The 18,414-nt window shown below is 25.6% G+C and overlaps 1 protein-coding gene across 2 annotated transcripts in view; it reads right to left on the reverse strand.

Annotated features, from left to right (window-relative positions):
- LOC113555863 (brain-specific angiogenesis inhibitor 1-associated protein 2) overlaps positions 1-5,458 on the reverse strand; it is a 94,433-nt gene extending 88,975 nt beyond the window's left edge. For both annotated transcript variants that reach the window (XM_026960455.2, XM_026960445.2), the window contains exon 1: positions 4,955-5,458. In XM_026960455.2, the coding sequence (XP_026816256.1) occupies positions 4,955-4,999 (45 nt within the window). In that variant the 5' untranslated portion in view covers positions 5,000-5,458. The remainder of the gene's footprint in view (positions 1-4,954) is intronic.
- Between the last annotated feature and the right edge of the window lie 12,956 nt (positions 5,459-18,414).

Here is an 18,414-nt window from a genome sequence, read left to right on the forward strand (position 1 = left end):
ATATTTTTATTAATGTTTAAATTTAAAACAAATTTTAATTATTAATTACAAATTGTTAATATTGGCATTATTAATGTTTTAAATAGGTAAGTAAATAAAAAACCATTCCGAAGGTAGGTATAGAAAATATATTTACGTAGGTATCTATAATATTCTTAAGAATTACATAATTCATCTATTTAAACCATTTTATTTAATCCTATTTTCTTTTATGAGAATTATATCATTGAAAAAAACACTATTATAGTTACTCATAAATATAAATACGTTTTTAAATATTTAATTATTAAATTAAATATAATTAATAGGGCTCAGATTTTATAGCAAATGCTACTTTGACCGGGAATGTGATAGAAAGATAATTCTTATACATAAATACATTTTAAATCATTAGGTATGGATTATAATCATTACTTTATATAATTATTCATATATTATAAAACGTGTATAAACATATTACAATAATCGTAATAGAAAATTTAAAATACTATGATAGAGGAGTGACTAAAGGATTTATCAATTATTGAATAATTTTTTCAACGGCAGTTTAAAAACAAGCAACGATAGTAACATTGTATATACTTTGATACCTACAACAGCCCCGGAAAGTGAGATTACGTCCATTCTAAGGACCTCCTCGGGCTCTCTAAATATAATTCACTAAAGCTTATAATTATTATAGTACATACCTTAATAACCCGGTATATATGTATTTGTAATATAATAGTAACAACGAATTATTAAAAAGAAAATAGGAAAAAGAAAGAGAGTGAGAGAGAAGGCAAAATGTTCCTTACAGCCGCCCCAGCAGGTAACATTCTTGAATAATAATTTTTTACCAGCGTTTAGCTCGAATGGAATCTGCGGCACTCCCAGCCGACCGGACGACCTTCAAGTGTCCATGCGCCAGGTTCACTTGGTATGGTATTTTGTTTTGTTTTTATCACGATATATTCGCGTACAGGTACAGCGGAGAAAATAGGGTCGTGTTTATATTAATATCAAATACAATAAAAAAAAATCGTATACACAATGTGTCCATACAATAAGGTTTTTAATTGCTAATTGTTCGCAGTTATGCTGAAAATTGTTCAACTTCTTATATTGATGCCACGTACACCCATAGTATAATAATCACATGTATTAACCAGAGCAATATGAGAAGAACCAATACGATGACCATGACAATAGATATTATAGTTATATATTTGTCATGCTAAAACCTATCATTACTAGTAACCAAAATCGTGTTCAATGACTCTTATAACACGTAAAAAAAACAAATAAAAATTTCAAATAAGTACACAATATATTTCTTTCAAACCACCTAATAAAAATATGAAAAAATCAACATGCTTATTCTTGTTATTTTCTTACATTCATTAATAAGACTATTTCAAAACATGTTCAGATACATTTCAGAAATTGTGGTTTATTCTGGTTAAAAATTAAAATTAAGAAAGAAGATTTTATTTGAGATTAAAAAATGTAAATACACACAATTTTTAGAAAATATACCTGCGTTGTAAGACTCTAGAAAAAAGTAAAGACTGATTATCAAACATAAAACTAAATACAATATTTAATGACTTAGAGGTCTTAATAAAGATTTAAAAATCAGCACACTGATACAAAAATTATAATATGATTATATTATTTTATATTGATATTATTTACTAATTGAAGTTATCAAAAATACTATAAATAGTCACTGTGTATAACAATACAATTTATATAGATAACAAAATATAAAAATAAAAATATATTTTAAATGGAGCATTGTTTTTAAAACATTTAATATAATTTTGTTATCTTATTTATTAGCAAAAGAAAAAATTTTAAAAAAAGTGTTCTACCGTTAGTTGATCTGCGGTTAACCAGTAACCACGTATTATAGGATCAATAACACCATATAAATAATAGCCAATATCATACCAACGAATTTCATATAACTATAAAAAAAGACCTTTATGTAGAGTTTGTTCGATAACACAATACAAATTATTAATTATTAATTTATTTACCAAAAATATCATTATTATATGAAAATATAATATCACAGCAATTTTAAATTGTCAATAGTTCAATATCTACTGTTTTAAACATGTATTTTCTTTAACAATAAAAATATATAAATATTTTAATTTAATATTTAGAATTTATTCATAATTCCAATATAAATTTAAATATAATTTTATGTGTAATTTATTAAAAGAAAAATAATTATATTTATTAAATATTATCGTTTTTACAAACATTTATAAACATATTCAAAACGTCTCTCTACATATTGAATTATTAAAATTCTGATTCTTATTATAAGAACTTGAAACACTTTTATGAGTACATAGTCATTAGAGTCATTATATATACAACTTGTATTAAATTAAAGAAAAAACACGTTTTCCAGTCTGGAGATCAACGACTTTGAATAACGTATATCGTATATGTTACTAAATTGATACGTAGTAGCATACCTGCATATTCATCACATAAGTTGGTATCTATACTAAAATACTTAAAAATTTCTTTAAAAATCACTATTATTAATTAAATAACATAACACTGACTCTATAGAAACTTTTTTAATAATTTAAAATACGTTTAAATAATATATAGTACACTGACATAAAATAATATTAATAACTATAAATAATTATTCTTAGTAATCATTATGATATCAGTATACTTATAAATAAATCAATATTTATTGTCGTAGTAATTAAATCGTTAAAAAATAAATGATATTGTTTTATTTTCAAAAACTTTCTAAAATATAATATGCAAATATAGATGAAAAAGTGTAAAAATACTAAAAACAAAATATTTCACATAATATTCTATCAGATTATATTCATTATTACAGTAATATAATATTTTAAATTCTGAGTTTACCAAGAAATGTGTAAGTTTTTCAAATAGTTTCTCATACGTTAGCGCAAAAATGTACTCTAAAAGGTTCATACAGTAACTTTTTGACAAGAAAATGACATCCAGTTCATACTTTATACTTTAAAAAGATCAGTATTGAGTGTTTAGTATTCACAATAGTTTAACACAAAAAATTGAAGAAAAGCTATAGTAAACTTTACGCCTTAGCATCTGTTTAGCTTTTAATAAAATCATAGAATTTCAATTTTAATTTCGGTTAAAAACTTTAAATATTAGTTCCTTACCACCTTTACTTAAATATATACATCGTTATTTGTATTTATTATTTTATTTTAACATAAGATTCGAGATTGGTTTCAATTGTATATTTATATATAATATATATTATATTTATATTTATACATCACTATTTTATCTGAAAGCAAAGTGCAACAAATATATTCCAAGTATATAGTACATTCGTATATTGTTTATATTTTTAATTCTTTACTTACACATATCAAGAAATTATTACTAAGAAGTTAGTTAAATTATTGTATGTTAATAGTTATTATATAATAAATAATAATATTAAATCAAATTCTATAGGATAATTTCCTTTATAAGAACTTTTAAATCGAAGATAAACTAATTGTTTTCTCCCCAAAACTAATGTTATTGTAGACAACTAATTTTTTGTCCGAATGAAAAATATTGATCATTTTGAAACTCAAATCTCCGGAGAATATATATTGTTATACGGCCACAGTGCCACACAAACATCTAAAAATTAAACATCTTATTTAAACGCAGCAAAAAGACTTAATTTAAACAGACAGATTTTACTTTTGGTTGAATATTTAACACTAAAAAAGATTATAATATGTACTCGTATCTACTGTACAGGTGCGAGGCGTGTAAACTACAGCTAACATTTATTATAACGTGTGTAAAGCATAATATACCTCGCCGCGTTTAAATAAAATTGTGTGGTTTTTAGAGCGTTTTTTTATCGTATACTCTTTAGTAACAAACTTAAGACTTTAAAAACACAATAAATTTTAATTTACCATGAAATTTTACGTGAAAACAAATCCTTTATTTTACTGACAACACATTGGATTACGAAAATAAATTTGAGATCAAAAATTGACTATGAATTATATAATATCAACACACTATTCAATATAGTAAAATAAAATAAACTAGTATTGATTAAGTTATAATTTAAAATTTGACAAAGTTAAATTACTCGTAACAAATAAATAAAAACGTTAAGATTGTATAGGTACCTATTTGATTAATATGGTATCTAAAATAATTTGTATAATACTACTCCCTAATCAAAGTTAGCTAAAATTTGTGCATTCAATTATTCAATAATATTCGTTTTCATGTATGAAATTATATATTTTTTCAAAGTATCAACTGCTACAAATATATTATTTATTATGAATTAAAATATGTGTTTTAAGAATTCAATTACATGAATAATAGATTTACAGTGTTATAAGTATATGATTAGTTACATTGTATATACAAATAAAAAATGAAAAATTAACAATAATAATTATTAATGATACAATTAGTGCTTAACACTAAATAGTAATATTTAATAATTATTGTTAACTAAATCGGTACGTAAAATAATATAATTTAAAAGTTGTTTAAAAAAGAATAATGGTTGATTTTTAAAAATGTGTGTTTTATTTATTTGAAAAATACAAGTAATAAAGTACTAAAAAGTAAGGCAATTAATCCTCATAACTATTTCGGTGGGAATTCATATAAAATGTATAGCATTCGATCTGGTGATACATTGTGAAGCCAACAATTACAAACTCGGGACAATCAAAATTATTTTGAAGAACATTATAACATATCAAGTTTTATTTATACAATTTACTGCGGGTTGTTTTCGCGGGTCATAAAAAACTTCGCAAAGTTATACACGCAATACATACCTAAGATAAGATCTGTCTACACAAAGTCGTATGACGTAAATTCGTTTTAAATCGAGTGACCGCTATAATACTCACACTACTGATAATAAATAACATTATATGTCTATAGAGCTCTGTACCTTATAGATGCCATCTACGAGTTTAGTGATCTCTTCGGTCTCCATCGTAGCTGCGTTATGACAATATCCAGTTAGAGACGCCACAGACACACACACACACAACACACTCACAAGATAAGGTCTAATGGGGATGATTCAGAAAAAGACGTAGAGACGCGCTGACGAAATGAAATCGGAGGTAGCGTAGGGCCACGGTGTTTAGTTCGTAACGCTAAAAACGCTGCAGCTGTCTGCGACGGCCGCGGAAACGCGCATCGGCACGACACGCGTCGGACACAGAATTCCCGAAACGCGAGCGAGGGCGACAAACCGTCCGGCGGAAATAATGATATTATTATGCGTCTTGTGCGTATACAACAATAATAAGTACGACGGGTGTTGCAACGTATCGTTATACACGGTTTTTATTATTACCAATGTTATATCGGTATCGTAGAACTGTGCCTGCGCGACGGTGAACGGCGTGCGCGAACGGTCACGTTGCCACTGACTACAATATTTATACTACGGCAACGACTCGGCACCGTAACGGCCGTTCTCTGCCGGATCGGTTACACGCGCGCGCCGGGTCTGCCCGCGAGAACGCGATCGTCGCCGTTCGTTGGGGGTAGGGACGCCGCGCCGGTGCCGGTGCCGCCGTTTTCCAGCACGCGCGCGACCGCCTACGCGCACATAGAGAAAACGACGATGTACCTATCGTTGCACGAATGTACTATGATACGAGGTATGTACATCAGCACATGACGTTGTTGTTATTATTATAATAATATATACAAAACCCGCCGACGATGTGACCGCGACGTAGTATATATAATATAACACTATCTATTCATAACGTAGTCGATGTACCTATATTTTATATACAGAGTGATGCACCGAGCAAGCTCACCCTCAATTTTTCTTTCAATAACGAATTTATTCGAATTCTGATTTTCGGTATTTTTAAATGTACTAAAAGATCACATTTTATAATTCTTAAGATTTTTATATACTGCTTAAAAAATGCCATATATAGTAGTGATACAAACTTTTGTTTTTCAAACAAGAACTTCAATTTTTACTGAAAATTATTTAGTGGATAATTTTTTTTAAAATGTATATAGATGTTATGCCTATTTCAATACAAGTAGTTTTTCAATTGTTAAAATTTTTATAGTAATAACGATAATATTTCTTAAAAACATAAAAATATCGGTTCTAGTATTTATTATACTTTAATAAACTACTACTTTACGACTACTTTTATAAATAATAATGGATTAATATTGATTACTATAATATTCAAACACCAGTATATTCAAAAAACAATTAACTAAATAATTTACAGTAAAAACAGTGAGTTTTTACATGAAAAACCTTATCTTTTTTTCCTTTAGCACACTCCTTATGTATTACAAAAAGTTTCGAGAATTTGAAAATATGATGATTTTAAACTTTTAAAGTATATTTAAAAAATCCAAAAATTATAAGTACCATGAATAATTGCTTTAATAAATAAAAAAAGTTGTGAGCATACGTAGTGAATCATTCTGTATGTGTATAAATTCAGTGTCCTTCAAGCGTCGATGACGACAACAGCATCATCACACGCACGATGTACCTCATGTGTTAGTATTATATACGTCGTGATATTACAATATAGGTAACATAATGTATCATTATTTTTGATATTGTTATTGTTCAGCGGTAGCCATCGTGATTATGTACCGGGTCGGTAATAAACCATCGATATTTTAACCGTTGCCGACCGAGTGAAACCGATCGCTATCGTATATCATTTTTGTAATCTGTAGTCTGTACCCATACATAGGCCATAAGAAAACATCAGAGGAGCACTTGGTTAATTAGACAACTCCCTAAAATGCATTTATACTGCCCTCCTTCCAAAAAAAATTAAAATCCCTTTATTTGAAATTGAATTAATAATTACTTGTTTATGAATAAGTAATACTATATAACTTTTTTTTAACACAGTACAAATTCAAATATCACAAATACCTACCTATTTTCAGACCTAAATATCAAAACACTTGTAATAATATAATAATACAATAATTATGTCACAAAAATCAAAATGAAATAGTATGTATATGTTGTTTTTATTTAATAGAGTAGCAATGCAATGCAAACAATGGCTTATTATTGAAGATGGAAAATTGGTTTCGAGTGTAAAATAATAATCACAACATACAGCACATCTAAAATTTATAATATTTAGGGATGTAGGCCAGAAATTATTTTTGGTTAAAAACAACTTGAGTTTATGGTATTATAGAGTAAGCATCCCTCACGTAAACCTCTCTTTATCCCAAACATAGTAGAAACGAATTAAAACAATATCAACATTTTTAGTGGTTTTTATTTTTTACTTCGAAGCACAATGGCACGTGTACATAAATAATAACATAGTTAGAAGACTTAAACGAATAAAATTATTTTAAAGAACATTCACATTAATTAATAAGCTCATAATTTGTCCTGTTTTTTAATATACTTATACACCATCATAATATCATTATGATTCGTTATGGATGTATAATATGATTAAATATATACTTTTGTTTTTAGACAATAAATACGAACGCTTCTAGTACCTATGAACGAATAACACAGTTATAGCTATATAATGATACTTAAAGGTGCTATATGAGCTCCGACATAAAATGTAAACATATATCGGCAAAAACAAAACGTATTCTTACTCTCACTGCAATCTACTAATGGTATCGAAAATACTACATAATAGGAGTAGGTATATACTGTGTAACGCTATATAGCTATAAGTATATTATTTGCAAGATAATTTTATAAATGTTTCATTTTTTTAATAAAAATGTGTAACAATTTTAACATTATTATTATTTATTCATCATAAAAAATAAAAGAAACACACATACATAATTATATTATATGGGACAAAATATGTATAATATATGTGTGCGTGTGTGTGTGTGTGTATACAGAAAGAGATAATTAAAATATACCTAACTATTAAATAAAATTGTTAACCAAAGCTTTTTTTTAATATTAATATAACACGTTGTGTTTTATTGTTTTTCATTTTTATTATGACGTTTTCAATTCATGCTATCACAAAAATATCATGTTTCAAACGTATTATATTAAAAATAATATTCCCATCACTATGAAAAAAAAAAATACCTATAACACTTTAATTGTGTTGAAATGCTTCAATATTTCTGTTTTACTCCACAGATGTCTCCCTTTATTCTTTTGTTGTTAAATTGCTTTTTTAATGAGTTCAAAAATATATTTGAGTAATATGAATAAAATATCGTACATTACTTTAATTAACGGTCATTAGGACATTCTTGATGACCAAATGATTTATGTGTTATTCATATTATTGTATATTATACGGTTATTTATTTTTATTTTAAGAGCACAAATTCATAACCATAAAAAACTATTTAAAAACACATAACTACTCATATTTTATTAAGTTATACGAAACAAAAATATGTTCCTATAAAACCTATAATAATCTATATTCTAAAAATACTAATTACCTACTTATAAGTTTTAAGATATGCCTTATGGCGATCGTATATATTATATTATATATATATTACAAAAAAAATGGTACTGCTAAACATAAATTTGGTTAGTCAAGAACAACACACGCAAACAAAGCATCCTCTTAACGAAAATATGTTATTGCTCACAAATATCTATAATATTTGTAAATTATTTGTCTACATAAAATATTTATCCTACAAAACCTTAGTGGCTGACAGCTAGAATGCATGTGAAAAACAAAAATGTTTTGAATATCATAAATTTAGTCTAGATGCGTATTGTATTGTAAATTGTGAAATTATATAACCTAATTATAATTTAAATAATTGAAACTAATTTAATTACTTAATTATGAAAGGATAATAATATATGAGCTTTACAGTAATATGTGTTTGAATCGGTTAAAATTCAAAATTAACAAACTTGCTGTAACTAACCTATTTAGTATTCACAAAATATTAACATTTTTCTAGACAAGAATTAGGTCACTTTCAAAATATTTAGGCTGTTACTGAGCTATTTATAGACATTTGAAATGTACAATTATCGTTTTATTTTGATTATTTTCTTAAACAATTAAGCATAATAGGCTCTGTATAAAAATTTTAAAAAAGGTATTTAATTTTTATTGACATAACTACATATCTAAATAATTTTTAATTTTCAAAAATATTGACTGTTAACAATAAAAAAATATAATTGTTTTTATATTCCATTTTATCGATCCCTAATTTTTAAAATACCACATGTAAAATAGAATAAAATAAACTGCAGTATATAGATACTCATTTATTTATATTTCGACTAAACATTCAAACTTAAAAGACTAAATATATTTTATAATAGAGATATATTTTTACTTTTAAGATTATAATATTATATATTCCCTATAAGTTAATGAAATAGAAAAGCCTACATTATTTAAATTTTATAAGAAAATTGTTGCTGAAAATTATTTTTGTCTGCGTATAATGTGTATGAAATATGATTGTATTTATAAGTATTTTTTTATACATATATACGTATTGCGTTATATTTATTTATGTATACAAAAACACAACGCATCAGAATACCACCAACAGTATACATAGCTATATGTCGCTCTAAATGTATAAATATAGTGAGGTTTTGATATTTGTAGTATAACTTTTTGAATTCGCGGAATACGAAATAATATCATTTTTTTTCTTCTGCGTTAATAAAAATACAGCCGTTTCCCCCACTATAATCAGTTCCGTGTTAAATAATGTGTCATATTAAACCCCTCAAGGGAAAATTGTATTTTATTCGCACTATCTATCTCCAAATAACACAAAAAACAGCAAATATATATGTATATATAATATATATAATAACACTAACTAATTTATATATATTTATATATCCATTTTGTGATGTCAAAAACTCTTAAGTAATCAATCCAGTTTTTATAACAATTTCTTAAGTTATAAGCTAGTATAATAAACTGTGCTCAAAGAATGGCTTGTGAATAACTATATTCTGTCTACATAGACTATATGTATTTTAATTATTATAAACCTATAAAAGGAACCAGATATTAATAATATACGTGTAGCTTCTTACCTACAACAATATTAGTATGAAGTTTTTCGAACTTTTATCTTCTATCTATAGCTATACCTTCTAAATAATTTTTAAGCTTTTTAAGACCTAAATAAATATTTTATATACACATATAAATTAGCATTAAAAATTAATACTTACTAATAATACGATAAAATGCTTCAATTTTCAACTTTGAGGGTTATTTCAAATAGAAAATTGAATTAAGTTTGTACTTTAGAAAGTCAAAATTTCTCATTATTTTATAAAAATAACTGGAAATAAACGAAAAAAAATTATGGAAAATAACCAATTTATTTGTAAATCGTCTGTTGCACTGAATTTACAATAACTCCATTAATTATTTTATTATACATAATACACGAATACACCTGTGATAAACGGTTTGATTGAACATTTTTTAGACGCAGAAAAAATAACCAAGGCGATGACCGTTTTTCAAACTAAATTACCGACAGAGAATATCGCGGTAATAACTATATTGTCTATATTGGCCTAGTACAATAATTTTGGGCAACCAGTCCTGAGAACTATCTACCTAAACCACTGTATAATCTTTGAATTTGTACTTCAGAGCAGAATTAATACGTGAAACGTCCCCATGAATAGTATATTATTATCTATGATCTCCCCGTATATTTAGAAATTAGAACTTCCCCGAATTCTTGCCAACCACAGCACGTTTGAAAACTTGACGCAGAAATTTATTGTACACAATTCGCCTGTACTGTATTTTTTTTTTTTTTTGAACCTACTCGCTAAAGCGATATTATAAAAATATATTTAATTTTTTCGTTAATTGTATAGAGTTTGACGCTATCCTTTTAAAATTCGTCTAGAAACGTCACTGCAGCGACTTCTTCAAATAAGGTATTATTAATTTTATAATATAAATTATATGCGCTTAACCTGATAGTTCGCTATCAAAATTGTATTATTATTTATTATTACCTATACACGATTTGATGAGCCAAACATTTCGAAACGTTCTTCATACTTTTTACCATAATGCAAAACTATTACAAAATCGTTATGTCGATAACGCGGTGTAGTAAGGATATCTTCTATACTTCGTGGTCACGGACTAAGATGTGTAGGTACATCCATCTTAATGCATGATCATAGTTGATAATTTATCCATGTTATATTCTAAATTTAAATAAATCAGATCATCCTACATTCATTCAGCAGATTCTACTACTGTAATTGAACCTCCGTCGTCCAATATATTTTTATAGAATCATGGTCGGGGCAAGAACTGACTAAGTATCTAAGTACAATAAATTAACGAATATAATTTCATATTATATTATATCAAACTATCAAATTAATAATATTATTTTATGAACACAAAACATTTTATACCTATACGTCTTTAAAATATGTAAAATATAACTAGTACATAGTATTAATTAATTATACATATAAGCCACGCTCCAAATAGTGTTTTACTAATTAGTATTGATTAAATGGGCGCGCTTTTAACGTCACATACATTAGACATTTATACCTTTAAAATAAGTACAACGTTTAATAGTTCTATTTTGATTATTAGCTAAAAAATATACACAACAGTTAAGCATATAAATTGGGGTCCGTAAGAGGAGAACACACTGGTTAGGTTAGATAAGCCAAAATATACAAGGTGATTTACCAAGCATGCAGCGAATCCCTTTTTTATCCTTTAATAACGCATTTATTTATATTCTGATGCTAGGAAAATAATTTTTGAGAAATATATTTGTTATAAATTGTATTTCACAAAATGTATTATAGGCATATCTGTGTAGTACAATATTGTTCTTGCAGCCAAAAAACAAGTCATTAACTGGTTCTGATAGTGTAGAACTAAAAACATTTAAAAATATGCTGTATACATTATCTTATTTGCCTTTAACATATAAAATAATAATAATGAATTTTAATTTTTGTTTAATATATATCGTATTAGGTATATATAAATACTTTCATCTATATACCAGTTGTAAATGTTGTTAACTAGAATTGAATAGCTGTGGTTTTTTATACTTTTAGAAGTTTAAATTGCATTTGTATTTTGTATTTTAATGTAGATAGTAAATAATAATTGTAAGTTGTAGCTATTTTGAATAACTTCTCTCAACTGACGTCATGGAAACATATTGTTTAAAGTTAATTATATCACATTTTTATGTCTATAGATAAAATAAATATATACATATTTATAATATATAATATTATAATATTTATACCAATGTTTATAGAATATAACGATAAATACTTTAAATTGCCATACCTTCACCTTTTTTTTATACACATGTAAATGCGCCGTAAGTTGTAACATAACTACCAATGTTAATATGTTGTACACGACATTACCGAAACAATTAAGAATGTAAATTATTTTATATTACACAAGATTTTATTTCCTTATTAAAAAAAAATTCATAACAATAATAATAATCGGCTTGAAATTACATTAAGAGTAAACGACCCACGAGACCTACTAAGTACAAAATGTGTGCAACGCGTACATAATATTATATTATTATTGACATAATATTATTATAGGCACGTACCTACCTTTATAAGATACCTACCGGAATCCATAGTGAAATATATACCTATTGACCGTTATTTCGTGTTTCGTATGCATTGAACCACGCACACTTCTAGTGGGTAATAATAATATTATCATATTATAGGTATGTTATTTGATACATGTATATGATTATTGGATAGACGGTATAACGTTCACACGGAAGAATAATATGAATTATGATTTATGATAAACCTACCTACGTCCTAGACATACATGTATATTATGTATTATAACCTACCTATACCGACGTGTTTTTGCACATTACTGAATAATTGCTGAAGGTAGATAGAGAGAATGTACTAAACATTTTTTACCATAAAAATAATTTAAAATATACAATACATATAAATGGTCAGGTGGTCTATTATTGTATTACTATGAATATACATGTAAGTGATTCATTTAACATAAAACAGCCATTATTTCAAAAACTATTAATACTTTTAAAAATATTATTTTTACATAGTTCTCGGTCGTTACAAAACAATATGTTTGAAAGAAAATTAATATTTTTTAAATCTAATATAGTTATAATTTTAAAAGTTTTATTTTTTTTTTTTGGAATTAATACAGCTTATATTTTAATTTCCGAAGTAAAATATTATTCGATGTATTTTGATATGTACACATTTTATTGCAGACGAATCTGTAATTATAATTCATAAGTTACAAGTACATTACTTAAAGTTTAGTGATTCGGAATTCATTGGAAATTAATACTTAAAATCAAATACTTCAAACACAAACATTTAAAAAATATCGAGGAAAATCAAGTTCCACATCGGCAATATAATATAAATATAGTTTATATATTTTTATAAATTATCATGCTAGAATACTATTTTTATTTTACATAAAATCCTCATCAATTTTCATGATTTTATAATCGTGTCATTATCTAACTACAATTTGATTTTCTAAAAATAGTTTTAGTAAAAATCGAATTCAAGACCGAGTTCAATTTCAAAAAATTTGAATAAATAACGAAGTCAGAGTACGTCAAAATGTAAATTTGATCATTCCCTAAAAAAAAAATGAAAAATATACCTATTTTTGTCAAAATTTTATTTTGCAATGATTTAAATTCTATCAAAAAATGTTTTTAAAAACATTAATAGTATTTAAAAATAACTTTGTTCTTCGATAAAAGACTCAGCCATTATATGATAGCATTGGTGATTCTTTAAATACCTGCAAACATCGAAAAATGTATTAAATTAAATACATTTTTTATTAAAACCTAAATAGATACTTTAGCAGTTTAGCACACTAGATTTTTTCACAAATAAATTAAATTTATTACAAACATTGTAAAGCTTAGATATAACACAATATTACAAAGTTTACTCTTCCATTATTATATCTAAGCATAAAGGAGGCGTATAAGTAAAATACAATTAATTCAATATTTTATATATTATACGTCAACATTGTTAATAAAAAAAACCTAATAAGAAATAATAAATTAAAAATGTATGGATTGTTATAAAAATATGTAAGAACCTAAAAACCAATAAAAAAATATAGTATTATAAGTTATGTATGTATAATGAATGTAAGTTTAAATAGATACCTACTACAAATGTCAAATAATATATAACATTATTGATTACACCGCAAGGTAATTCCTTCTTAGGTTTTAATATGTTATACTTATTTTGCGCTTTATTTAGATTATAAAAACATCAAGGAGGTTCTTAATGGTTTAATAGTAAATTTTTGAAATTGAAAAATCACATTTATAATAATTTAATATTATGTACAGAGTTTTCTTCATTGGTGCCCTGAGTCAAACATACCACTAAAGTATCTGATATCTAAGATCTAATTTATAAAATATGTGTTTTAATTGTTCGTTTATAATACCTATATTTATAATAGATACCTACAACGGCATGTATATATTAAATTTTCTTGTATACAGAATCCTACTTGATTACTGAAAAATTCCCCTGAGGCGTACAATTATTATTATTATTATTATTATTATTATTATATGCATATTGTATATACATGTAAGCACTAACACGTTAAAATCATATTCTTATGACAATATATAGATAATAGAACAACTGACTACACCCTTCCTTTATACTTACGTGGTCACGTGGAATTATCAGATATTATTAATAAGTACCTCGTGTACTGAACTTTAGCCTATATCTTATAACAACTTCTAGATGCATTCATTGTTGTACAATTTATATCATAAATAACTTAAAAATCTCACAAGCTGACTATATTTTTTATCAAAGACCTTCAAATTGCAATTTTCACAATCATAAATATAGGTAGGTATTGCAGATAACCACTTATATAATTTACTACCGTGTATAATAAAACTGCAGCCAATATAAAAGTATACAGGAAACAGGAATTAATTTTTAATAGTATAATATATCGTAGCTCAATAATGATGCTTAACCTAAGCACGCGTATTATTACGTATTGTCAGCATTGATCAAATTAATTAAACGTTGTTACAAAAATTTATTTACAATATAAGTACTATAGGTATCATCAGTCATATAATGATAGGTATGTATAATTGGCTGGTCGTGTACATGTATTATATGAGTGGTGGGTTAGGTATACGTATCATAAATATCAAATTTATTATTATTATTATTGTGAGTACTAAGTATCTATATATAATATATTATCTACAGCACGCTTTGCAATAAACTTACCATTTACACAGATTCACTGTAGAGAATACTTACCGTACCTAACTACCAATTATAATAGTACACCTATTTATTTTAATTTTATTTAATATACAGCCGGCTAATCATTAATAGTCATAATTTTATAAAAATTATTTATTTTAATAAATATCGTGTACATTGTACAACATCTTCGTACATGAAATATTATTGTGTGCGCTTAGTGCTTACATAACAATTTAATTCGTTATTATGATTAACGAGTATTATTATGTTATGGTTGTGTGCGCTCGTGTATTAAATTTACTATATTATTATTTTTACTATTTTTATTATTATTAATGATTAATTGTGTTTGTTGTACTGGCAATTGAATAGTGGAGAGTATTAATTGTAGGAATATATTTAGTAATATTATCATTGTAAGGACGTTAAGTATTGCAGTATTGGTATACATCTTTGCAATAGAATTAACACATTTTTATCTCAAATAGAAGAAAAATAATTTATTAGTTTATTTTATTTATTTTTTTTTTTTTGCATATTCACAAATAGGTACTTTGTCGATTTTAAAAAAAAAAAATGAATCAGAATATTATTAAAATTTAAAAGTTATAAATTACCGATAGTGACTGACTATGACTGAATGGTGAATGCAGGTGAAAAAGAAAGGTTAGTAACAACTTAAAAATGTAACATAAATTCGTTTCATATAATTCTGATTCCATGCAAATAAACCAATTTCTTTTTGCTTTTTTCGGCTTTTCTTATGTGAATACTTCTTTATTGCTTTTTTGCAATTATTCCAGCTGTAGCATTTTAATATTTTTATTGTTTTATAATAATGAAACAATTTAAATTTAATTTAAAAAAAATGTAAAACTATGTTTCTTACTATGTACGATAGTAGGTACAGTTCTCAATCTATTTAAAACGTGAAATACGGAGTATAGAATAATATAATATAGTATATTATATAGTGTAATTGGATTATTATTGTTTTCGTTTATCGGTTTGGTTATTAAATGTATTAAATATAATTCGACGATATTTTGCTATTTATCTCAGATGTAACACCTTATATAAAAAAAACTAGTAATTGTATAAAAGCACTTTATCCAAAATGCATACATGATGTAACTTGTTTGACAAAATAATATGCAATGATTTTGAAGAAGTATGTGCACTGTGTACACTACAAAGATGTAAATTAGTCGATTGAAGGAATGAAAAAAACATTTTTTTAAATGTCTTACAACAATCTTCAATAAGGAATATCCGGAATTGCCAAATCCACCAAGATCAATATAGTAGGTATATGGATAATGAATCTATATTAATAATCTAATTCTAATATTATAATTATACTAAATTATATGTATAATATTTAGGCTAAACGTTGGCAATTTTGTTTTAAAAGTAAAAAATAAGTTGAATGAAGCTAATGGAGATATTACAACTGCAATTTTGAGTAAATTAAATCTTATTCTTTCGAAAATCCAAGGTTGGAAACAGTTACAGAATATTAACATACTGTGTGGTGTTTCAACAAATATTGATTATCATGAATTGGATTTAATAGATACAGATTGTATGAATATTATATACCTACCGATTATACTTTAGTGGATATAACATATCAAGCGTTCATTTTTTATGTATAAAAACATGTAATCTTATAATAGTCAGTTTCACAACTAAAAATCTGACTAAATACAATATGATCGTTAATTATTTTTTAATTTAAAGTAATTTTTCAATTTTATTTTTGTTTATTTTTTACCTAGTCCAAGTTAATTTTTGGTCATGCTTTTTTTTATTATTTAGGTAGGTATAATGTTTTAAAATTTGAGCTTTACTCGTGATAAAATAAATAAGTATACTTAAAAAAATTCAATTTTTTTCAAATTAGTGCATTTCCCACTATTTTTAATTAGTCTTTGAATTTTGAAGTCTAAAATACTTCGCTAAAACGTGAAATATTAAATAATGTAGGTATTGAGGTTAACATATTAGTATATTACTACATTTAAGTACACATATTAGTATACAATAATGCTATTGTAATAAAAATATTTTGTATTTTTGTATAATATTATTGGTGCCATTTAGATATTTTTGTGAATATAAATAATTTGAAAATTTTAAATTTTATATTTCATGAAATTTTCAATCACTATCTACTTTCAATGCTATCTGTATTATAATACCTACTTGTAGTAAGTTCTCTTCGAAGCTCAGGGGGCAGGGGGGGGAGTATATACTGGTTATACCTTAGTACAATAATTAGTAGTGAAATACAAATTTAAACATTCATATTAATGAATTAATAATTTTTTTTTAACTTAAAAGTAAAATTAAACTAGCTTTTTAAGTTTATTTTAATTTATTTAAAATATGTTAGCATATCATATGCTCTTATCATTTTTATACAATAAATAATAAATAAATATTAATTATATAATTTTATACCTATCTGATATTTCTAAATATATTACAAATGTGCAATAATATAAAAAAATAGTTATTAGAACTTCTGTTTGTGGTTGTATTTTTAAATTTTATCCTTTGTCTTTTCCAATAAGAGTAGGTCTTGTGGAACTTGCAGTTTTGGTTCCTCGTGTTCCTATGTTGTAGAACCGTGCTTTACCGGAGATTTTAAGGTTAGTGTGAACATTTAGGAATTGGGTTTTCGTCCAGACTTGAAAGAGAGGTATTACCGTATCGTTATACTATAACTGACTAAAGTCGACAGAAAAATAATTGTGAAATAAAAAAATAATTCATTTAAAACAATTGTTATTAGAGACCTGAGACCTATGAAATGGTTTTTTCAGAAACATTTACTTTGCCTGTGTAAAATTGTTAAATGATTCCATCACCGAGTACATAGCTAACCCTAACTTAACCACCGGTTAGGCAGAGTTGCTACGAACTGCACTCCAAAAACGACCAAAAGATAATTAATAATATTTTTTAAGTATTTTAACTGAAAAACACGATGTAGATAAGATACCATCTTTACATCGTATATACAAGAAAACGTCACTCGAAATAGGTAAACGAAATAATTATATAAGCAGGTATAA

This window comes from Rhopalosiphum maidis, chromosome 1, assembly GCF_003676215.2.
Source record: "Rhopalosiphum maidis isolate BTI-1 chromosome 1, ASM367621v3, whole genome shotgun sequence".
NCBI lineage: Eukaryota > Metazoa > Arthropoda > Insecta > Hemiptera > Aphididae > Rhopalosiphum > Rhopalosiphum maidis.